Here is a 24,842-nt window from a genome sequence, read left to right as displayed (position 1 = left end):
TAGCCATGCGCGTCGGCAAAATTAAAAAGGTTTTTTGTTATTTGTTTTAAAGCAACCAAATTTGACACACCAACGAAACACGAGTCTAATATGTTCCTTCATTACTTTGAAAAAAGGAATTACTGAAATATTGATCCGTACTGCGAGAAGTTTAGTAGATTTTAATTTAAAATATCGATACTCACAGCTGTCCATGAAATGCCATTTGAAGCGGCTGAGCTGAGTGAGAGCCAGATATTGCACACAAACATTCACAAACAGATGAACGTTTTATACTTTTGTCAAGACTGAAAGCTGATCTAGTACTGTCAGGTTTTGTGTTTTGGACATAAGGATTTTCTCCAAAAAATATGATGTTGATTTAAAATCAACACCATATTTTCGATCTGTTTTCTTATGCAAATTATTTTTCAGTCATTCACAAAAGGCATGGAAAGGCCTTGTTTTCATTGAATTTGAAGGGTAATGTTTACCATTCATATACCACTGGTGAATGGCTGAATTTTGTGATATTTGTATTAGAACAGACATAACTTTCATTTTGTTTGGATACATACAGTAAACTGAAATTTATCAACATCCAAACAGTTATTATTTTTATTATTAAAGAAAGAGGTTCTTTTGGAAAGGCCGAGTTTCGTTCTCACTTGTTTTGAGGGATGTGGGAAATTAAGGCAATTAATTTAAGGAAATTAACTCTGCCTTAATTTCCCACATTATTATTATTATTTGTTTTAAAGCAACCAAATTTGACACACCAACGAAACACGAGGCTAATATGTTCCTTCATTACTTTGAAAAAAGGAATTACTGAAATATTGATCCGTACTGCGAGAAGTTTAGTAGATTTTAATTTAAAATATCGATACTCACAGCTGTCCATGAAATGCCATTTGAAGCGGCTGAGCTGAGTGAGAGCCAGATATTGCACACAAACATTCACAAACAGATGAACGTTTTATACTTTTGTCAAGACTGAAAGCTGATCTAGTACTGTCAGGTTTTGTGTTTTGGACATAAGGATTTTCTCCAAAAAATATGATGTTGATTTGAAATCAACACCATATTTTCGATCTGTTTTCTTATGCAAATTATTTTTCAGTCATTCACAAAAGGCATGGAAAGGCCTTGTTTTCATTGAATTTGAAGGGTAATGTTTACCATTCATATACCACTGGTGAATGGCTGAATTTTGTGATATTTGTATTAGAACAGACATAACTTTCATTTTGTTTGGATACATACAGTAAACTGAAATTTATCAACATCCAAACAGTTATTATTTTTATTATTAAAGAAAGAGGTTCTTTTGGAAAGGCCGAGTTTCGTTCTCACTTGTTTTGAGGGATGTGGGAAATTAAGGCAGGGTTTAGAATGATTCCACATCAACGTTGGGCACTGTACAAAATATGTACAGGAGTTAAGTTATTATCAGGTCATTATGTATGTACATTCATGATACGGATCATACAGCTGAATTTGCTATGACTATAGACACAGCTGCTTCAAGCCAACAAGAACTTCTGAATCTGTATCAACACAAATTTGAAATATTGATTTTTATTTTGTGTTTTTCTGCACACGGTATTGAAAGCTAAACAATCATTTCACGCCGGGAATAGTTAATAATCTACCACCGACATCACGAAGTGACATATCCTGCGAGTTGCTAGGAATGATTCTAACGTATACAGGGCGTCGATCGTCTAATGCTTTTAACGATTTTGTCATCATTCATTCTCAAAAACTATTATTAAAAAGGAATCATAATGAATCGTAAAAAAGCCCAGACAATTTAGCAAATAACACACACCAATGTATATTTGTACAGCTGTTCATGTGTCGTGAGGTAATACACAGATTTGTTTATGCTTCATGCAGGGGCGTAAATCCCGGGGGAGGGGTATAATTATATTCCCCAGTTTTTGACCAGGGGATGGGCTATTGAATCATACCCCACAGTTTTTCGTAATGAGAAAAAAATGCGAATTTTGAGGTATTTTTTTAACATCTCAAAACCCAAAATGTATTCAATAGCACTGAAAAGTGGAGAAACAAAGTAGGAAAGCTTGAAAATGCGCCGTTTTGATGTAAGCGCGAGTATACTTATCGAAATACATCTATATCCCGAAGAGCGCCCCCACTTTTCTAATTTCCATGGCCGGGGAATTTTTTGATTTTGGTAATCCCCCCCCCCACTCGCCGGCACAGATTTACGCCACTGGCTTCATGTCTTCAACTGTAAACTTCTTTCTCTTCCTTCAAACCAATCCATAGCTATCACCTGTGAATGTGATCCACCTCAACTTTTGAAAACTTAATTTGGATTCCAAGATGTCAAACTTCCACCTGCGCGGAACCGGTCAGGAGACCCACACCTGTCTCAACGAGGACCAGGTGGTCGTGAAGAAGCGCCTCCAACACGCTGCTAGGGGGCGCCCTAGGCTCACCCTCTGCCGTGGCTGGACCATCGCGGCCCTGCTGGCCGCCCTCTGGCTGACCTTCCTCGGCGTGTGGCTCTACTTGAGCTACTTTAGCGACGTTGGGGGCGCTGCCGACTCCCGGGCTGTCCGCCGGACTGGCCCCGGGGTGGTCAGTCGTAACATAGAGGCACACCTGGTCGTGTTGCCGCAGGACTTGGCCGATGAGACCGGGGCGTACTGTCTGGACGGCAGTCCGCCATCTTACTACTTCCGCAATGGTGAGTTTGTAAGACGGAGATGCAGTCAAGCTTTTAACCCCAGATGGTCGAGTTTACTAAAACGTTAGGAGGCCCCTACACTCTTATTTCCAAACAGCGTGAAAATTCACTCTTTTTTGAGTGGACATTCATTCCCCGTGGCACAGAATAAAACTACGGACCAGACGTTTTGGAATGAAATGCATTTAATCGAAAAGACCGCCTTTTCGCTCGAGTTTCCACTGGGTTAATTTTTTTGTCAGAGTAATTCAATTTGAAACCGGAGTGGTTTGAACTCTAAATCGTCTGCTACCTGGTAGTTTCACTCTCTGGAATTTAGAGAATAATCCTGTGTATGGACCGTCTAGTTTGACTGTTGATTGTGGATAGAGGAATCTGTAAAAGTGAATAAATGTGCTTAAAAGTATAAGGTATTGCAACCTAAAGGGCTTTGCAAAGTATTTCAAAAGTTCTTCAAACTTGCAAATTCATTAGATGTTCCACAGACAAACAATCATAACAAACAGTAAGTGTTTCATGTCGACAAATGCGGAAATGCCAGTCGCAAACGACCCAACGTGCATTGGTGTAGTGTGAATTTTGGACTGTAAAATACTGATTCACTGGTAGTATTGCGCATGCCTACATGAGGAATGTGAACGTTCAACCAATTTAACTTTAAAGCACCGGATTTCATGGGAGTCCAAATTCCATGTAAAACTGAAAAAGTGTTTAAGACCAGCCAGCCACGTCTTTATCATCCGTTTAAGACCGGCCAAGTGAGGGGCTCTCGACCAGTATGAATGGGTAAACTGTATTAGGTATTTATGAATCGTTCATAACACTAATATTCAACAGCGTCTTCCGATGAACATCTCAACTCCTGGTTAATTCATCTAATGGGCGGTGCGTGGTGCTACAGCAACGCCCAATGCGCACGCCGTAGTGCCACCGCCCTGGGGTCATCGCGCATGCTCAGTCCAGAGAAACGCTTTGGCGGCATCCTGTCGTCAAGTTCCACAGTCAATCCGGACTTTTACGACTGGAATGTGGCGGTCGTAAACTACTGCGACGGAGCCTCGTTTTCTGGTATGTATTGCTTTAATATTCCATGACACGTGTCATGTGACTTTTGCCTCTGCTCATTTTTGGAAGCATGATGAAAAATAAGACTTTTAGTTATCGAAAAAATTCAGAAAGAATGAAAGAAATAATAGTGAGTTCCATAGAGATACGCTTTGAAATTGGCTCTGTTCATGTCCAGGGAAGAGATTTATTTTGTAATAGACGTTTCGGCTCGGTGCAAAAGTAACCAAACCCAGAGATTGAATTGAAAAATAAACTTTACATCCTCTTAAAAACAACATTTTCTTACATGGGAAACCCAAGGTGACCGAGAAGATCCCGTCACACATAGCAACACCAAGATGTACTACCGGGGCTCCAGGGTGCTGGATGCCATCATAAGTTATTTACTCCAATCAGCAGGACTACAGAGGGCCGACAGGGTCATTTTGAGCGGCGCATCTGGTAAGCGCACCATACTTTTAGTTTTTCTAAATAGCGCCACCAAGCGTTTTCCTAAAAATGGGTCAGTTGTGTTTTTAACTTAATGGCAACCTTCCTGCATTCTGATGTACCAATAATGTTCCGTGCGATAGTGACATCCATATTACCCATGTTCGTCGAAGAAAAGACCGAGGTCAGAGATATTTTTGAGACTCCTAGCCGCTTGGTTGCAGCACACTATTAGTTTATGACCGCAGATGGCCACTTAACCGACAACACATTTTCAAAGACAAGTCATGGTGCAGGACAGAACAGACTCACATGATGTGTCTGTCCTGATTGTGGTTGTTAGGCCAACAGGCACAGATCTCCGGATAGCCCCATGGCTGTTAGAATGAAGTGAATTCACTGTTCACTATATTACCTCTCGAAGAACTATCATTTTGTAAAGAGTTTTATTGCCACGTACGCATTTACTCGAATATTTATTTTTTTTTTGGAAAAAAAACACACAAGTGAAACAAATTGTTAATGTTAAAACAAGTTTCTTATACTTTTAGTCAACTCTATTTTGAGCAACGGAGGTTGTTGAGACTGGTTTTCTCCCCACATTCGAATGAAGGGGTCGGGAACCAGTGCGCAGCTTCACTTCTTTGTACAACTCGGAATGGCCAAGCTACAGATCTGTTTACATGGAGATCAGTGCCTTCTATTTTTCTCAGCGATTTGATTTTTGACGAAGGCCTGATTGGGCTGCTCCCTTTATTCGTCATCCACAGCCGGGGGTCTTGCTGTCTACCTTCACGCTGATCGTGTCGGTAGCATGGTTCCCAACGACGCCTCCTTCAAAGCCGTGGCAGACGCGGGTTTCTTTGTGGCTGATGAGGCGGACACCAGCGGTGAAAAGTGGTGGGAAAACGCCATGAAGGACGTCTACCAAATGCAACAGGTGGAAGGTGAGATTTATCAAAAGTATAAAAAGTAAAGTCTGTCACGAGCCAATGTGACCCATCAGGCCGGCGGTTATCTCCAGTTTCAGTGGCACGAAATGACTGAAATTATTCTATTCCCATTGGACGGGAGGCCAGTCCAACGCAAGTTACTCGCCAGCTTAAGGCCGGTACACATTCATACTACTTGGTGGAGAGAGGCAAGTGTGGGTGAAGTTGCTTGCCCAAGGACACAACATATAGCCAACAGCTGCATTCGAACCACTGACCCTCTGATCATGAGTCACACCCTAACCACTGGGCCACACTCCCCTATAACCGATAGGCCACAAGTCATGTCACAAATGAGGCCACATAATTAATGATCGATGGTCACGATTCCTGTGCATAGAATGTCATTTAATTATGAGACTTGCCACGTGACTTGTAATAACAAACTATTTATGATTTCATTACGTCTTGAGTTTTTACAATTTGGCCTTGCGTATTATACATATTATTACGAGGTTTACGGCGAGTGTGAACCAGAAAGTCTATTTGCAACAGATATTGTATAATTTTGCGACTTTATAAGAGAAGGACGGTGCTCTGTTCGCGTTAAAAAAAAAGAACCTAAAAAACAGCCCAAAGCTCTTAGGCACCGGAAAGTTAAAGTACGAGAGTTTAAACGTACTGCAAGGTCGGGCATGCAAAATAATTAGTCGCATTTTCTTGTCTGTTTTCTAAGGGAGTCTTGATGAAGACTGTCTACTGGCCAAAGAAAAGAACAGGTCGGAGTGTTTCTTCGCGCAGTATGCCTACCCTCACGTCACCACCCCCATGTTCATCATCAACTCCGTCTACGACAGTTGGGCTGTGCAGAACATCCTCAAAGTACGCTGTCGCCCTTCGGGGTGCAGTGAGGAGGAGCTCCGGGTAATTGGGGAGCACAGGCGGACCTTCCTGCAGCGTACGGACCAGATCAACCGTTACAACAAAGACGGCATGTTCCTGACCTCCTGCTACGATCACATCCTGGCCTCCCTCGACTCTCCCTGGATGACCTACAAAGTGGCTGGCAGAACGACTAGGGAGGCCTTCGCCGACTGGTATTACGAGCGGACGACGCCGGCAGAGACGCGGGATGTAGACTGTGACTCAAGTCTGACGTGCAACCCCACCTGCAGCAGCAACTGAATGGGATGTTAAGAAGCGCTTCTGATACGGCAGGCGACTAACTTTCCGGAATGAAAAATGCATGAAAAAAAAGGGCGCTCTTTAAACAATGAAAGCGAAGTGAGGGCGCTCACTTTTGCTTGTTTTTGTGAGTAGTGAGCCCCCAACTATCAGAATTTTCCAGGATTTATTAAAAAAAACACCTGTCGTTTTTCCTCATTTTTGCCCAAGGTATCATTAATTTTCTTATCACAAGGTATATGACATTATGTATCCGTAGTCGATGAACTATTCAAGCCTGCAGACCGGGTTTAATTCAGGCACTTTAAACAGAATTTGTTAAAGTTTAAGTTTAAATGTTGGACTATTTTTGTTTCGCTCCCGCACAGTTTTGAATGGGGCATACTACTGCACTGGGGCATACTGCTGCACTGTATATGTACATGTATATACGGTTGTTCATTCATTTATCTATTTATTTATCTATTTATTTCGTGTTATTTTACCAGGGTAGCCCCATCAGTAGTCATGAAGTGTTCTCCCTGGGGTCCCTAGATTACATAAAAACATGATATAATAATGACAACAAAATAACAAACAAATTAAATAAAAGACATAATGAATACATTACCATAGCAAAACTCAGTTTTCGAGATTTCTGCCCCTTGCATAATTAATGTTTTCTGGAAATTAATGATGTTTGCTTGCAGAAACATGTCAAAATGGTTAAGTACTTTGTTTTAAAAGCAAAATATTGAAGAAAAAAATCGCGTGGGGGGGGGGCGCTATGGGCCCCCCCCCTTGTCGCCCCCCCCCCCCCAGTCGCCCCCCCCCCCCCACTGAGATTTTGAGTTTCTAAAAAAATTATAATTGATCTACATGACGCCCCCCATGAAATGTGCCAGCCCCCCAGTGCCCCCCCCCCCCCCCCCCCCACCACTGAAAAATTCCTGGCTACGCCACTGCATAATTATGTGGCTCTTCGTGAAAACGGTGTGAGCGAGCGTCTAGTTATGTTTGTGTAGTCAACAGCAATATAGTACACATGTTGCTGGTAATATTACTCTTGTATGGACGGCATTGGACGGTAGCGTGTATACAATTGTGTCACGGGGGGGGGGGGTGAACCTTGCTATTTGTTAAGGTTCAGTGAATGTTTACATATTCGTCAATAGCTTTGAAATGAAAAGGGGAAGGCGTTAACAATTGCCTTATATGAAAGTGCACACAACTCTTGGCAATCGTAAACAACGTTGCCAGCATTGTTATGACCAAGGTTAAGCCCTTTTGTGCAGTCTACGGTAGCGGTAAGTCAATAACACTAGCACACGGGGGTCACTTTGTAGCATTATGCTAGCGCTATAGAGGGGAAGGCAGCACGTATACGCGTATTACACAACAAAACAGTTGTGCATTAAATTATTTGTAATTTCGCAACTGTTTTTGCATCTGAGAAAAACAGTATAAATGTTGTTCGTGGAGTCTGCGGCCAGCATGTATTAAACATCCCACGTTCCATCATTCCAACATTTCATGTAAGTAAATTGATGCCTTTTTTAATGCAAGCTTTCTCTGTAGTCAGTGCCATGATGGTTTACTACCGAACATGCATTTATCTCAGGGTGATGTTTTGTGGTAACTGTCTGCATCGACACTACACTTTTATGTTTATGTGTCACCTCGTGGATTATGAGATATCAATCGTGGTTTGTTGAACACAAGTCAGGATGATTGTTATTTGATAAAAATTGATTAAATATTTGGACTCAAATCCATTAAAACTGTGTAACCGGGGGGAAAAATTGAGTTTTCTTGTAAACCGCGCAAGCTAAGGGCAAATTGTATCAAGTCTATTCGGAATCCGTGGGTAAAGAGCAGAGAATACTAATACAAATTGTCTCTGTACTTTCTCTGAAATTTGAAGGAGCATGGCTCCTAATGTAAACCCGTGAGAGTAACCATCCTCGAAGCTCCCAGTGAGTATTGTTGTACTTGGCAGGGGCGGATCCAGGAATGTTTGCAGGGGGGTTTGGGGTTTCATCAGCAAATCAATGCTCAAATGTAGACAGATGTTTTTTCCTCTGGACTCTTGGCCTCCGTAAAATCAATGAATTGGGCTTTCATAGCCTAGATTTGGAAAGTGCTACATGCTGGAACTTTACTAAAACAATAGTCGCGATATTTGGGTTTCGCTTTTTTGTTACTCATCCTGTATTTTCAAATAAGTTAACGATCACGTGAAACGCCGATGAGTCCTCTTTCCAATGAGGACACAGCTTCTTTCGACTTTGTTGACCGGTGAGCACTCCCGACATCTTCTCACAGACCTTGAATCCATATATTTTTTGCATCCTTTGTTTCTTTTCATTGCTTATTTCTCTGTTCAAGTAGTTGTACCTTGATTTGGGGGAAGGTTTCCCTGTCTTCTGCCTTTCAGTTTGCTTCTCTGATCGGCTAGGTCCTACATGGGCAGCCCCACATCGAGAAGGTGTACAAGGACGTTTATCCATATCTACAAACGTGGGGCCTCTTCTCACCCAACAGTCGTTCGACTAGCGACTACCAGAGGGGGTCTCCCCCCTTTAGTCCCGCAGGCAGGGGTGTGCAACACTAGGTAAGTGGATAAAGTTTACTGGCTGTGGCCAAATGTTTAGTTGTGGTTTGAGAAGAAGGAATATGTTTAGTAATCTGACAACGACACCAAGAAGTGGCACATCCGTCGCATTGGTAGGAATTGTTCACCCTTACGTACATGACCACACCCTTTCGAGACCCCACCCTTCCTATATCCCGGAATAGGCAGGTATGCGATCAATGCATCCTACCTGTTTTATCATTATGGTGCACAGATTGGACTTCCACCTAACGCCTAGAGAGAAAAATAAGGGTGACAGACAGGGCTATGGAAAGAATAATGATAGGAGTAACAAAGAAGGACAGGGTGACAAATGAGGATCTAAGAAAGAAATCAGGAGTGCAGGACATTATTAAGACCATCAAATCAAAGAAGTGGAGGTGGACAGGTCACCTGGCAAGGAGCTATGACAACCGGTGGACATGCAAAACCACCAATTAGACTCCAAGAAATCAAACGAAGCAAAGAGGGAGACAAAACAGATGATGGAGGGATGAACTAACAACACATAGTGGTACTGCATGGCAACAGACAGCTCACGATAGAGCGAGATGGAAAGTTGGTGAAGAGGCTTTCCTCCTGCAGTGGAGCGAAATAGGCAAGACAGACAGACAGACGGACGGACAGCCAGACGGACAAACGTACAGGACGTCGTCTGGTGCTTGTCATGATGTGTTCATTTTTGTAAAGTGCTCAGGTATTAAGGAAGCATGACTTCTCACAAAAAGAACAAAAATAAAACGAGCAAACAGACACAAGAAAGAAATACGCAGCCCGGAAAGGGACATGAATGTATGTTGTGGTATACGATTTTGCTAATACGTTCGTACTTTTTTACTCATTCATTCGTACGATTCAGCCAAATTGTTTGCACCGTGTACTAATTCGTTCGAAGGAACGGATTAGTAAATCGTGCGACCGAATTGATAAATCGTGCGAACGAATTAGTAAATCGTGCGAAAGAATTAGCAACGGCCGAAAAAAAAAATCCACCCTGTCCCTTTCTTTTAAATTCCAACATGTCAATCTTCCAACTGCGCAGGACCGGTCTGTTGAACCACAGCCTCCTTAACGAGGATCAGGTCATGGTAAGGAAGAGCCTCCAATCGGCCTGTAGGGGGCGCCCTAGGGTCAGGTCCTGCCAGTGCTGGACCATCGCGACCGTGCTTGCCGCCCTGTGGTTGTACCTCAGCTTCGGCTTGTGGGTCTACTACTTCAGGGACATCGGGGACGTAAGGCACCAACTGCAGGCTACGACTCCACAGTTACGGCTCCACGTTACGACGGACCACCCGAAACCTAGCCGCGCGGCTGGCCCCAGGTTGGTCAGTCGTAACATAGAGGCACACCTGGTCGTGTTGCCGCAGGACTTGGCCGACGAGACGGGGGCTTACTGCCTGGACGGCAGTCCACCAGCTTACTACTTCCGCAATGGTGAGTTTGTAAGACGTCAAGGCATTACAGTCGAGCTTGAGCCCTAGCTAGATGGTCGAGTTTAATCAGGTATAAGTAGGCCTTAGTTCTGTATGTCTGTAGACTGTAGTCTGAGACTGCATTTGGATTGTAGACAAGAAAGAATTTTCAACTGTACAGATGCTCAAAATTACAAATAAAAACAGTGCTTACCAGGTTGTATAGCACTATTTCCTACTTTTACCAGCGATTTTACGATTATACTTTTCCTCTGCTCTCTATGCCTAAAATGATGTGCACTTGCCAATTAAAGGACTTCCTTCAAACTATTCTAAAAGTCCTTCATTCCTTAGATTATTACTAGATGTTCTACAGGAAAATAAACAGGTCTCTATAGCTAAACGACAAAATTAATATTAACATCAATCCAAAATGGCCGCTTTTTGTTTTGTATAAGATTTTGACATGCGCCAGTCACACAACATCCAATGTGCAGTTTTCTTCCAGAACTACGATGAATTTCCTCTCTTTCCATAGCAATTCATCTCATTCTTAAACGTTAATACCTTTCACTAAAATTCAACAGCGACTTCCAGGGAACACCACAACTCCTGGATAATACATCTAATGGGCGGTGCGTGGTGCTACGACAACGCCCAATGCGCACACCGTAGTTCAACCCACCTGGGGTCATCGCGCAAGCTCCGTCCAAAGAAACTCTTTGGCGGCATCCTGTCGTCAAGTTCCAAGGTCAATCCGGACTTTTACGACTGGAATGTGGCGGTCGTTAACAACTGCGATGGAGCCTCGTTTTCTGGTATTATTTTCTGTTCTTACTTGAGCGTCACATGCCACGAAACGTTTGCATTTCCCAGGTAAAAATACCGATTGAAACCGTCAACTCAAAAGACCGTATTACGTGACTGAAGTTTTGAACTGGTTTATCTGGCTTAAAAACAGTAATACTAGTTACATTCAGTTCAATACCACTACCAGTTCAACTAGCACCAGTCAAAGTAGTTTCGAATGGAGTTTTGTAGTAGTGTAATGCTAAACAGTGTGATCAAGAATTTCAAAAGAGAATAAGCCAACGGTATGTCTTTCAGTATAATCGTGATTTTAAAAGTAAGCTTTGAATTCACCATCGGCACTGTTGAAATCGAGTTAGGATTTTTATGACTACACATTTAGGATCGGTGCAAAATCAACCCCAAAGATTTAATGCCGATCCCCAAACATTGACTTTCATAAAAAATAGCTCTGTAAAAACAAAAACAATTATTGTTAACCCAAGGTGACCGAGAAGATCCCGTTATTTCTAACAAAAAGAAGATGTACTACCGGGGCTCCAGGGTGCTGAATGCGGTCATAAATTACTTACTAAAATCAGCAGGTTTACAGAGGGCCGACAGGGTCATTTTGCACGGTGAGTCTGGTAAGTTGAGCATCCGTATAGCTTCATTTGCTAAATTGCGCCATCAAGCGTTCATCATGAGATTTTGCTCGGTCGTGCACCTTGACTTCGCTTTAAAAATTGTTGCAGTCTATTGGCCATCTCAAGTCATAAAATAGTAGTGGACTCACCAGGTTGTGTGCTGCCACCAACCGGCTAAAAGTCTCTAAACAAATTTTGGGCTTCGGTCTTTCTTCGACAGGCATGGGCAGTATCAATATCACTATCGCACAGAACATTTCTGGTGCAGCGCAGGATGACTGGCTTCATGACTCACACACAATTCGCGAAGCTGGCCATTGTAAAGAGAAAAGCTGAACTCTGTGAGATAAGGGCCTACATGATATTGATATCGGTTGGTTCCTTTATGTTAGCGATTTGCTATTTGACGATGACGTCATCGGGCTGTTCCCTTTATTCTTGATTCACAGCCGGGGGACTTGCCGTCCTACTTCACGCTGATCGTGTCAGCAGAATGGTTCCCAAAGAAACCTCGTTCAAAGCCATGGCAGACGGGGGTTTCTTCTTGGCTGATGAGGCGGACACCAGCGGTAAAACCCAATGGAAAAGCGCCATGGAGAACGTCTACAAGATGCAACAGATAGAAGGTGAGATTTATACTACTACTAGAAATATCCGAAGGCCAGTCGCACGTCATGTCACAAGGCCACATCATTAATGATCGATGTTCAGGATGCATGTGCATATCATAAAAGACAGCCTAAAGTTTTTAAGCATCGTAAAGATAAAGTTATACCTCAGAGTAAAAGTGTAGTGCAAGGTCTAAGCACGTAACATAATTCGTATTTTCTCGTGTGTTTCCCAAGGGGGCCTTGATAAAGACTGTCTACTGGCCAAAGAAAAGAACAAGTCGGAGTGTTTCTTCGCGCAGCACGCCTACTCTTACCTCACCAGCCCCGTGTTCGTTGTCAACTCCGTCTACGACAGTTGGACTCTGCAGAACATCCTCAGAACTCGCTGTCGCCCTTCCAAGTGCAACGAGAAAGACCTTGGGGTAATTGAGAAGCACAGGCGAACCTTCCTGCAGCGTATGGACCAGGTCAACCGTTACGACAAAAACGGCATGTTCCTGGCCTCCTGCTACGCTCACATCCTGACCTGCGTCGACTCTCCCTGGATGACCTATAAAGTGGCTGGAAGAACGACTAGAGAGGCCTTCGCCGACTGGTATTACGAGCGGACGACGCCGGCAGAGACGTGGGATGTAGACTGTGACTCAAGTCTGACATGCAACCCCACCTGCAGAAGCAACTGAATGGGTTGTTAAAAAGCGCTTCTTATATGGAAGGCGGCTAACTTTCCGGACTGAAAAATGCATAAAGAAAAGCGGAGGGCGCTCTTTGAACAATGAAAGCGAAGTGAGGGCGCTCACTTTTGCTTGTTTCCATGAGTAGTGAGCCCCCAACCATCAGAATTTTCCAGGATTTATAAAAAAAAAAAAAAACACGTCTCGTTTTTCCCTCATTTTTGCCCAAGGTATCATTTTTCTTATCACAAGGTATATGACATTATGTATCCGTAGTCGATGACATATTCAAGCCTGCAGACCGGGTTTAAATCAGGCACTTTTAGCAGACTTTGTGAAAGTTTAAGTTTAATGCTGGGCTGATTTTTTTTGTTTCGCTCCCGCGTCGCAAATGCACAGTTTCGAATGGGGCATGCTACTCCACTGGTGCATACTACTGCACTGCACATGTATATTTTAATTTATTTATTTCGTGTTATTTTACCATAGTAGCCCCATCAATGAACTGTTCTCCCTGGGGGCCCTGGATTACATAAAAACATGATATAATAATGCCAAAAATGACAAAAAATACACTAAAACAATAAATACATTACCATAAAAAAACCCAAGGAAATAAAACCACACAAAATTGAAACCATAGTTTAAAACAGACTATGTATAGATAAAAAAGGTTTAAAATGGAACATTAATCCCGAATTAAAAAATTGCATTATCTTGTTAAATATGAAAGTGTGACTTAGCGCTTGTCCTTTGTCCATTTAAAAGGCAAATTTTCTTAAAATACAATCCATAGATAAAACCCACACCACTCAACAAGAACCGTAAATAAATCCCTATACACCTGTAACAATCATCTATATATTTGCCCAGTACAGAGCTTTAAAAGACGTAAGATCTTTGCCAGTTTGACATGAGGTGCCAAGTTGTTTCAAACCTGTGTTCCAACAGAATGAAAAGATTGTTTACCGGACACAAGTTCGGGGTCTAGGGGACATATATTTGTTCCTACTGTGTTCCTAGGTTGGGTTTTGAACGCAATTCTATTTTAAATTATCGGGGTTTTTTTGACAGAATAAAACATTGCATTAGGGTCTACTTTATTTTATATTTAAATGTTTTCGCCGTCATCGAATGGCATCGTCTGCTATAGAAAAAAACGAGCAGCGCCGCCTGTTAAGAAACCGTCTACGCATGCGCGCATTTTGAAAATATTAAATGCCCGTTGAGCGAACATTATAACGTGAGCGAACGTCTGTGTAGTCTACAGCACTATAGTACACATGATGCTGGCAATATTACTCTTCTGTGGACGGTAGCGTGTATACAATTGTGTCACCGCAGGGTGAACCTTGCTATTTGTTAAGGTTCAGTGAATGCTTACATATTCGTCAATAGGTATTACCAATTGCCATGGTGCAAAATCGAATGAGAAAGTGCACACAACTCCTGGCAATCGTAAACAACGTTGCCAGCATTGTTATGACCAAGGTTAAGCGCAAGCTGCCGTAGTGGTAAGTCAATAACACTAGCACACGGGAGGCCTCTTGGTAGCATTACGCTAGTGCTTGTGGGGAAGGTAGCCCGATGTACGCGTCGCATACAACAGAACAGTTGTGCATTAAATTACATGTGTATTTGTATTTGCACAACCGTTTTTGCATCTGAGAAAAACAGTATACATGTTGTTTGTGGAGTCTGTGGCCAGCATGTATTAAACATCCAACGTTCCATCATTCAAACATTTCATGTAAGTATATTGATGTCTTTTTTAATGCAAGCTATTTTTTCTGTAGTCATCATGCATATTTTGAAATTGAAGGCCTATATCTGCAGAACTACAGGTCCGATTGGGTTAAAACTTGTCATGTTCCTAGACCGGGAGGTGTTATAGATGAAAATTGAAGTGATGTCACGATGACGTCCTCACGTGACAAATAACGTCATATAAAAAAATGCATATTTTGAAGGCCTATATCTACAGAACTACAGGTCCGATTGGGTTAAAACTTGGCATGTTCCTAGACCGGGAGGTGTTATAGATGAAAATTGAAGTGATGTCACGATGACATGTTTATTTAGAATATTGAATTCAACAGTGAATGAAATAACCGAAGTTGGACAGGGTGGGTCAAAAAGAAAGTGACCTGAATTAATATAATCCCCTTAAAAAAGCAATGATATTGGGCACAAGAATTAAAGTAAAAGTAATACGAACATGTTCTTCCTTTAATTTTGACAAAGGAATTACTGAATTACTGAAACTGATACATGGTACGAGAAACTATGCACATTTTACTAACAGAATCGATTTGTACAGCTGTCCATGGAATGCCATTTCAAGCTATTAAACTGAGTAAGAGCCAGAGATTACACACAAGCATTCAAATACAAATGAATTTTTATAATTTTTATCACGACTCAAACGTTATCTTTACTGTCAGATTGTGTGTTTTGAATAAAAGGATTTTTGTCTGTTTTCCTGTGTACTTTTTCGTTCATTCTTGAAGGTAGAAAACGCCCTTGTTTCATTGTAATTGAACGGTAAATGATCATTAGTGGACATCTGAATTTGGGGATGTTCGCATTAAAATAGACAGAGCTTGTGAACACAGTATTTAAAAAATACGTTGATTTTTTTTTAAAGTTACGTCCTTTATTTGTACACAAAACTGTTACTTTTTACTAACCTGGATCATTCCCCATGAAAAAAAAGTAATAAAAAACACAGGACATGCCAGGCAGTCAAACTTTGATTGTCAATGTAATACAATTAATGTCATGCATGCTAGCATGCTGTATATACATTTGTTGTATTGACTGAAAAATAATTGGATGATCGGGCACGACCCGATCACCGTTTCGATATTGTTCGGTAAGTTCTTTTCCCCCTTTTTTCAAGACGATTATTCTCTTCGACATTTCCAGTCTTATTGATTCATGGTTTAAACATTTAACTTTGAACAAAGATCAACCCTGATCTCTTGGTTTGTTTATTACTATCACGTCATGATGACGTCATTAGGTATCAAATTACAAGTGATTTGAATTTTACAGTGAGCAACTTCTTTCACTTTATATAACCCTTGAACAAAATAAGCAATCATCTTCATACTTTGTATTCTGAAAGACCACACCTTGATGAACATTTCTTGTGTGCTTGACCTTTCCTTCCGGGGCTACAGGAGGGTCATCAGAGCTAGGTCAAATTAAAATGCAAACAGAAGCCTCAAATCGAAACAAACCAAAATGTCTTCCTAACTGTTCACAGGATTACGATAAAACCTTTATGAACTTGAACCCTGATCTAAAGATATAAAAATCTGTGATGTGTGTATATAGTTTTATTTCTGCAAAAAAATAGTTAGTGGCCTGACGTTTCGACCCTAGCAGAGTCTTTCTCAGTTTTATTTCTGTAATACAGGGTGTATCAATAAAAGAAAACCCAAATGTAAATGTAAATTATATAAAGTGGAATACATATTTTCAAATTAGTTAACGATAAGACATGTGAAACGCCAATGAGTCCTCTTTCCAATGAGGACACAGCTTCTTTCGACTTTGTTGACCGGTGAGCACTCCTGACATCTTCACACAGACCTTTAAGTCATTTTATCCATTGTTTCCTTTGTTTTCGTTCCTTATTATTTTCTCTGTTCAAGCAGTTGTACCTTGGCTTTTGGGATGGTTTCCCTGTCTTCTGCGTTTCAGTTTGCTTCTCTGATCGGCTAGGTCCTACATGGACAGCCCCACATCGAGAAGGTGTACCGAGACGTTTACCCATATCTACAAAAGTCGGGCCTCTCCTCACCCAACAGTCGCTCGATTGGCGGCTACCAGAGAGGGTCTCCTCCTTTTGGCTCCCCGAACAGTGGTGTGCAATACTAGGTAAGTGGATATTGCTTACTGTAATCGTGAACCCAAATGAGTAAATCGTGCGAACGAATCAGCAACGGTCGAAAATAAATCCACCCTGTCCCTTTCTGGAATCCTTTTTGTTAATTCCAACATGTCAATCTTCCAACTGCGCAGGACCAGTCTGGAGGACCACAGCCTCCTGAACGAGGACCAGGTCATGGTGAAGAAGAGTCTCCGATACGCCTCTAGGGGGCTCCCTAGGGTCAGGTCATGCCAGTGCTGGACCATCGCGACCATGCTTGCCGCCCTGTGGTTGTACCTGTGGGTCTACTACTTCAGGGACGTCGGGAACGTCAGCCACCAACTGCAGGTTACGACTCCTCGGTTACGATTCCACGTTACGACGCACCGCCCCAAACCTAGCCGCGCGGCTGGCCCCGGGGTGGTCAGTCGTAACATAGAGGCACACCTGGTCGTGTTGCCGCAGGGCTTGGCCGACGAGACGGGGGCTTACTGTCTGGACGGCAGTCCGCCAGCTTACTACTTCCGCAATGGTGAGTTTGTAAGACGTCAAGGCATTACAGTCGAGCTTGAGCCCCTAGATGGTCGAGTTTAATCACGTATGAGTAGGCCTTAGTTCTGTATGTCTGTAGACTGTAGTCTGAGACTGCATTTGGATTATAGATAAGAAAGAATTTTCAACTGTACGGATGTTCAAAATTACAAATAAAAACAGTGCTTACCCGGGTTGTAGCACTATTTCATACTTTTACCAGGGATTTTAAGATAACACCTTTCCTCTGATTTATGTGCCTAAAATGATGTGTACTTGCCAAATAAAGGACTTCCTTCAAATTATTCTAAAAGTCCTTCATTCCTTAGATTATTATTAGATGTTCTACAGGCAAATAAATAGGTCTCTATAGCTCAACGGCAAAATTATTATTCACATCAATCCAAAATGGCCGCTTTTTCTTTTGTATAAGATTTCGACATGCACCAGTCACACAAGATCCAATGTGCAGTTTTCTTCTAGAACTACGATGAATTTCCTCTCTTTCCATAGCAGTTTATCACATTCTTAATCGTTAATACCTATCACTAAAATTCAACAGCGACTTCCGAGGAACACCACAACTCCTGGATAATTCATTTAATGAAGGGTGCGTGGTGCTACGACAACGCCGAATGCGCACGCCGCAGTGCCACCGCGCTGGGGTCATCGCGCAAGCTCCGTCCAAAGAAACTCTTTGGCGGCATCCTGTCATCAAGTTTTACAGTCAATCCGGATTTTTACGACTGGAATGTGGCGGTCGTCAACTACTGCGATGGAGCCTCGTTTTCTGGTATGAAATTCTTTTCTTACTTTAGCGTCACGTGCCACGAAACGTTTGCATTTCCCAGGTGAAAATTCCGATTGAAACCGTCAACTCGAAAAACCGCATTACGTGACTAAAGTTTTAAACTGGTTTAACTGGCTTAAAAACAGTAATACTAGTTCAATTCAGTTCAATACTACTGACCAATTACTAGTTCAACTAGTATTAGTTGAACTGGTTTCAACTAGATTTTCGCGGTAGTGTAATGTCAAATATTGTGATCAAGAATTTCAAAGAGAATAAGCCAATGGTATGACTTTCAGTATAATCGTGATTTTAAAAGTAAGCTTTGAATTCACCATTAGCACTGTTGAAATCGAGGTAAGATTTGGATGACTAGATATTTAGGCTCGCTGCAAACTCAGCCCCAAAGATTTAATGCTTAGCCCAAAAGACTGAATTTAAAAAATGTAGCTCTGTAAAAACAAAAACAATTATTGTTAACCCAAGGTGACCGAGAAGATCCCGTTATTTCTAACAAAAAGAAGATGTACTACCGGGGATCCAGGGTGCTAAATGCGGTCATAAATTACTTACTCAAATCAGCAGGATTACAGAGGGCCGACAGGGTCATTCTGAGCGGTGATTCTGGTAAGTGGAGCATACGTTTAGCTTAACTTTCTAAATAGCGCCATCAAGCGTTCATCGTGTGGCTTTGCTCGGTCGTGCACCTTGACTTCGCTTTCAAAATGTGTTGCAGTCTATTGGCCATCTCAAGTCATAGGCCTTTCTGCAATTGGTTGGCAAACTGCATTTTTGCCAACCAGGGCCTGCAAAACTATGGAAGGTCCAACACTGCAAAAGTGAAAAAGAGTTATTACAAATCACCAAAGATATATTTGATACTTGAAAATACAACATTTTCAACAAAGCTACAAAAAAATAATTCTTTATGCCTTTTTACTATGTGTTGATGGCGTTATGAGGACTTTTTTTGAAAAATATGTTGCCAACCACGGCTTCAAATTATGCGCGCTTACGGCAGCCCATACAAAATGGCGCCAATGTTTACAAACAAAAGAAAGGCCTATAAAATAGTAGTGGACTCACCAGGTTGTGTGCTGCCACCAACCGGCTAAAAGTAAACAAATCGTGGGCCTCGGTCTTTCTTCAACATACACGGGCAGTATCGATATCACTATCGCACAGAAAATTTCTGGTGCAGGCAGGATAACTGGCTTCATGACTCACACACAGTGCGCGAAGCGCGCCTTTAAGTAAAAGAAAAAAACTGAACTCTGTGGGATCAGTGCCTACATGATATTAATATGGGTTGGTTCTTTTATGTTAGCGATTTGCTATTTGACGATGACCTCAACGGGCTGCTCCCTTTATTCTTGATTCACAGCCGGAGGACTTGCCGTCCTACTTCACGCTGATCGTGTCAGCAGAATGGTTCCCAAAAACACCTCGTTCAAAGCCATGGCAGACGGGGGTTTCTTCTTGGCTAATGAGGCGGACACCAGCGGTAAAACCCAATGGAAAAGCGCCATGGAGAACGTCTACCAGATGCAACAGATAGAAGGTGAGATTTATACGAGAAATATCCGAAGGCCAGTCGCAAGTCATGTCACAAGTTGGGCCACATCATTAATGATCGATGTTCAGGATGCATGTGCATAGATTGTCATTTAACGTGAGACTTGCCATGTGATGAGTACTAAAAGACTTTTGATGACTTCAATACAACTCGAGTTTTACAGTTTGGTCTCGCGTATTACTTAAATTATTACAGATTATTTCGAGATTTGAAGCGAGTGTTAATCAGAAATAGTCAGCTTTTTGCAACAGATATTGTATAATTGTGCGACTTAATAAGAGAAAGACGGTTTTCTCTTTTTCGTTGAAGGCAACACAAAAGACAGCCTAAAGTTTTTAAGTACCGTAAAGATAAAGTTTATACCTCAGAGTAAAAGTGTAGTGCAAGGTCTAAGCACGTAAAATAATTCGTATTCTTCTGTGTGTTTCCCAAGGGGGCCTTGATAAAGACTGTCTACTGGCCAAAGAAAAGAACAAGTCGGAGTGTTTCTTCGCGCAGCACACCTACCCTTACCTCACCACCCCCGTGTTCGTTGTCAACTCCGTCTACGACAGTTGGACTCTGAAGAACATTCTCGGAGTTCGCTGTCGCCCTTCCAAGTGCAACGAGAAAGACCTTGGGGTAATTGAGAAGCACAGGCGAACCTTCCTGCAGCGTATGGACCAGGTCAACCGTTACGACAAAAACGGCATGTTCCTGACCTCCTGCTACGCTCACCTCCTGACCTGCGTCGACTCTCCCTGGATGACTTACAAAGTGGCTGGAAGAACGGCTAGAGAGGCCTTCGCCGACTGGTATTACGAGCGGACGACGCCGGCAGAGACGAGGGATGTAGACTGTGACTCAAATCTGACATGCAACCCCACCTGCAGAAGCAACTGAATGGGTCGTTATGAAGCGTTTCTAATACGGAAGACGGCTTTGTCTAAAAAGCGTGCATAAACAAGAGAGGGCGCTCTTTAAACAATGAAAGCGAAGTGAGGGCGCTCAATTTGCTTGTTTCCGTGAGCAGTGAGCCCTCAACTAGTGCACTCACAGACACAAAGGTGGTAAACATTTCACCGCTAGAGGGCGGTTTCTCATCGCTTGTTCTTTATTGTGAATCGTTTGCAATTGTTTTCGAAGACTACTGTGACTTGTAGCCCAGTTCACGTCTTTAGTTAAGTAATGTACGTGTAATTTGAAATCGTACAAACAATCTTGTTTTGTTATCGTTGTTTGAATTCACCAATATTTTTTGTAAACAGTAAGACAAATAAGATTTCAAAATTAGATTTTATCAACAACAAAATAGAAACGATACCATTTTTTTTTTATTGTTTCCTTAACGATTGTTCCATTGAGATTTGTTATTCATTGTAATTAATTTAACAAAACTGGAAGAAAATGTTTTCGATGTTTGTAAAGGCCACATGGGGAAACAGGGTAAATGGCGATAATCAAAACTGTTCTTCTCTCAGGTGCCTTTGCGTTCGTAAGGTATAATAATTATATCAAAAAGTCGTTTCTATGAATTTCGAAATAATGTAGGTTTTCCCGGCTATTTTAAAACATTTTTCATTCAGATTCACCAACTCTAACATTCAATTTCGTCCGAGAAAAATTTCACATGCTTTTAACAAAACCTATTTAGTCATTTCATTTACCATTCAATTTCAAAGTTTGGTCGCTCGGTCAAGAACATTCGTCATTACAGATCAAATTCGTCTAAGCCGTTGCCAAATGGCAGCATTCAGAGATCGAATTCGTCTCATATAAATCAATTAGACTAATTTGATTTCTGAAATACACGATGCGGCGTAGACGAGACGAAATCTAATACATAGGGTCGAAAACGTGTGCTCATTGTTTGAATATGTTTGGACTAAATTTGAAATTGACAAAAGACGAAATGAAACTTTGAAAGTGCACTATATCAATGTTGCTTGACGAAATTGAATATAAGAATCGGTGAATTCGAACAAAAAAAATGTTTTAAAATAGCCGGGAAAACCTGTATTAGGTGAAGAGCTTATATTGCATTGCATTAACGTTACACACTATATAGCGTTCTTAAATGTTCTTAATATATATGAAATCAGTTTTCAGACTGAAAAAAAAACATTGTCTGCGGAAAGTCTGTGCATGGACAAACAACATGTACAATAGTGCACTCTAAAACCGAATATTTAAAGACATGGGAGTCGCCCTTGCCCCCCCCCCCCCGTGGGACCCACCTGCACCCCCACCCCGCCCAAAAAAAAGGAGTAAAAGGGGAGAATTGTAGTCTTGAAAATGAAAGATGGCAGTTGTTTTATCTTTAAAAACTTTTTTTACAATTTTTATTCTGTTTCTTCAACATAATAGTAGACATATAACAGATTACAAAATATCAATAAATCTGAAAACGTAAAAACAAATCCTGCGCCCAGTTCCGTCTCAATTTGCCAGAACGCCTCACATTATTTTAAAGGGAATATACATCATTTGCTTTTGCTGTAATTTTCAGAAATGGATGGAATTGGGGGGTTGGAAATATATAGCAAATATAGTAACACTGACTTTTTTGAGGTTTTGGGTTCGAAAATGCTATAAAAACCAAGAAAAACAATCATTTTCCTGTAGTCTGGTTCCCTGACTCCATTTAAGAAGAAACAGAGCAGTTTACATACATTGGGGAATTGTAAGGTCAGGGAACCAGTCTAGCTGGCTTGTACCCGTTCATAGATGTGTAATTGATTGCAAACAAGTGCGATGGTCAACTGGGGCCAGTATTTGAAAAAAAAGCCAGTTTTTTCCAACGCTGGTCGGCCGATCAGCGTTGGAAATTGATACAAAAATACCACTTTTCTTGAAAATGACAGTATACCAGGTGCCATGATTTTACAGGATGCTTTACACTGTCATTCACTAACAGTCCAGCAAGGTATTTCAAAATGATTTGGTAGTTTTATTTTTTGATGTTTGCAAATGTTGTATTTTCCCTTTAAGTAAATAATGCTCTTTGGTAGGACTCCTTTCAATACACGATTATGGCCATAGCAGCATTTAGTTAATGTACTAAAATGTGAATTACCTTTTAACCAACTTATCAAATGATGCGTATGGTTATTTGCTTATGCACACGTATTGTATTAAGGCTGACGAGCAGATAAAACGGTGGCTTCGGGTAATTAAATGGTTTGTAGTCATTCAAAATTGCCAGTCAAGCTCGTGTTGTGCCTTGGATGATAACTTTCTTGTATTGCTTTATTAGAATATCAAAGCTCAAGCTTAAAAAAAAATAGTCCAAGGTTCAAAAGCGGAAGAGATCTTAAAAAAGCAAGTGCTGTGCTGTCTCTCCAAGACGTGCTTGAAAGCACCTTTCGTCAATTAAAGAAGGGGGTCATTTTCCGATGTTGACGCCTGTAGCTCGCCAGCGCCTTAGCGGTGGTTCGTGCTTTTATTCACCGTGCCTCAGAACGGATATGGAGAATTACTTTGTGGAAAGTCAACAGAAGCGCTGATGACCAATCAAATCATTCTCAGGATTTTGTTCCCTATTGACGTGTTGCGTGAGGTTTTATCGTACAGAGTAACAACCTCGATTGGCTCTTGAAGACGTTAGCCCGGTGAAAGTACTTTAGCTGACAGTCAAACCAGCCGAACTGGGGCTTGCGCATTATCCTCGTTTGTATATAAAAAAGGCACTTGTGCTTTGCTTCTGTTTTAAGAAAATTAACAGGGAGGAGAGCTGATATTGTTGCTTTAAACCCGAAACCGAACTGACACTCAGAAGAGCAAAGAAGTGTGCAGGATTTATAGGATCAGATACCCGTAGATTTGGTGCCTTGGACAGTTGGATAAATCACTGAATGTACTTCATATGTTGATGTCAACGTTGGTTCTATAAGTGCCTATCTCAACGGAGCAGCAGAGCGCTCGCGGATCTCACTGCGGTGATCTTTCTAAAGCGACCTTCATTTTCCCCGGTATTTCGACAGGCTGTAGCACAGCATTTACATTCGTCAACTCATCATTATCTCCATTTTGTAGCAAGTGACAGGCTTGGGATTTCGCTTCTGTTAGATACTGCAGGTAAGAGTTTTCAGAAAAAGCACAATTTACAGTTGAAATTGTTGCATTTAAAATTTGCAATTTTTGCTTGTCTGACAAATAATCTGAAGTGTTCATGCCGTGTTTGTATGTCAAGCAGTTACGCGCCTACATTTCCAATCCGCGCAGCACAAGTCGTTTCTGTATACAGTAAAAGGTGTCGTCCGTATTCCACACCACAACAATATTAAAGGCACTTCGAGCTGTTTACCCACATTTTGTGATAATACCGTACTCCAAAAGAGCACTCAATATGTCACTTGAAATGAACTGTAGATACAAAGTCTATTCGGCTCAAAGACGAAGAAGTGTCGATGTTTTTTTTTTTTTAGCAGTTTCGCCTTTGAATATCACAAAAGAGGTTTACAGTAACTTAATGCTAAGTTTACACATTCCCGATTTTTAAGCCGAATCGCCAAGAATAGCAATTCTTGAGTAAATCTTGGATGGTCCTTGGCTGCCTCGGGATGATTCTGTTAGTTCAGTGAAAGATCGTGAAAGATCGGGAAGCGCCCCGACCAATTTGAACATGTTCAAAATTGTCGGGGTGATTCGGGAACCGATTTCAATTCTTGGTTTATTTTTGTTGTATTCACAATTAATTCGGGAATGTGTGACCCTAGCATGAGCTTTAAAAATAGAAGCCGATTCTAATATTGGTGTTTACCGACAATAAATCAACTAAAAGGTCAAAGTTGATTGCGAGATGGGGATTGTTTAAAAAAGGCAGCTGTTTAAATGGTGTAGATTGTGGCGCTTAAACTGTGTGGCACTTTGATTTGAGATATTTGTGTCGTCAAAAACTAGTGACATACAATTAATCTGCACCTACAGCGACGTGGTTGATTATCAAAAATAAAATAAAGGAGTAACGGCAGTTTTGATAGCAGTGACGTGACCGAGTGACGGAGTTTTATAATTGCCTTTTA

The 24,842-nt window shown here is 41.5% G+C and overlaps 3 protein-coding genes across 5 annotated transcripts; all 3 read left to right on the top strand.

Annotated features, from left to right (window-relative positions):
• The first annotated feature begins 2,300 nt into the window (after positions 1-2,300).
• Positions 2,301-6,570, top strand: LOC119725606 (pectin acetylesterase 11-like). The gene is made up of 5 exons (XM_038197081.1): positions 2,301-2,701; positions 3,539-3,769; positions 4,070-4,210; positions 4,969-5,145; positions 5,867-6,570. The coding sequence occupies exons 1-5, from the start codon at positions 2,335-2,337 to the stop codon at positions 6,313-6,315; spliced, it is 1,365 nt and encodes a 454-aa protein (XP_038053009.1). The 5' UTR covers positions 2,301-2,334; the 3' UTR covers positions 6,316-6,570.
• A 950-nt stretch (positions 6,571-7,520) lies between these two features.
• Positions 7,521-21,428, top strand: LOC119725605 (pectin acetylesterase 11-like). Of its 3 annotated transcripts, none has more exons than XM_038197078.1 (7): positions 7,521-7,829; positions 16,728-16,950; positions 17,095-17,474; positions 18,036-18,266; positions 18,750-18,890; positions 19,648-19,824; positions 20,273-21,428. In XM_038197078.1, the coding sequence occupies exons 2-7, from the start codon at positions 16,802-16,804 to the stop codon at positions 20,719-20,721; spliced, it is 1,527 nt and encodes a 508-aa protein (XP_038053006.1). In that variant the 5' UTR covers positions 7,521-7,829; positions 16,728-16,801; the 3' UTR covers positions 20,722-21,428. The 3 variants fall into 3 exon arrangements, with proteins under 3 accessions (XP_038053006.1, XP_038053005.1, XP_038053007.1); XM_038197077.1 differs by lacking the exon at positions 7,521-7,829 and adding an exon at positions 14,389-14,812; XM_038197079.1 differs by lacking the exons at positions 7,521-7,829; positions 16,728-16,950 and having other exon boundaries at positions 17,072-17,474.
• Positions 9,949-13,624, top strand: LOC119725607 (pectin acetylesterase 11-like). Its single transcript, XM_038197082.1, has 6 exons — positions 9,949-10,166; positions 10,251-10,363; positions 10,929-11,159; positions 11,637-11,777; positions 12,227-12,403; positions 12,623-13,624. The coding sequence occupies exons 1-6, from the start codon at positions 9,949-9,951 to the stop codon at positions 13,069-13,071; spliced, it is 1,329 nt and encodes a 442-aa protein (XP_038053010.1). The 3' UTR covers positions 13,072-13,624.
• Positions 21,429-24,842: the final 3,414 nt, after the last annotated feature.

This window comes from Patiria miniata, unplaced genomic scaffold (genome assembly GCF_015706575.1).
Source record: "Patiria miniata isolate m_02_andy unplaced genomic scaffold, ASM1570657v1 HiC_scaffold_19, whole genome shotgun sequence".
NCBI classification, from domain to species: Eukaryota; Metazoa; Echinodermata; class Asteroidea; order Valvatida; family Asterinidae; genus Patiria; species Patiria miniata.
The sequence above is the reverse complement of the archived record's forward strand: the minus strand, read 5'-3'. Positions and strand labels throughout refer to the sequence as shown.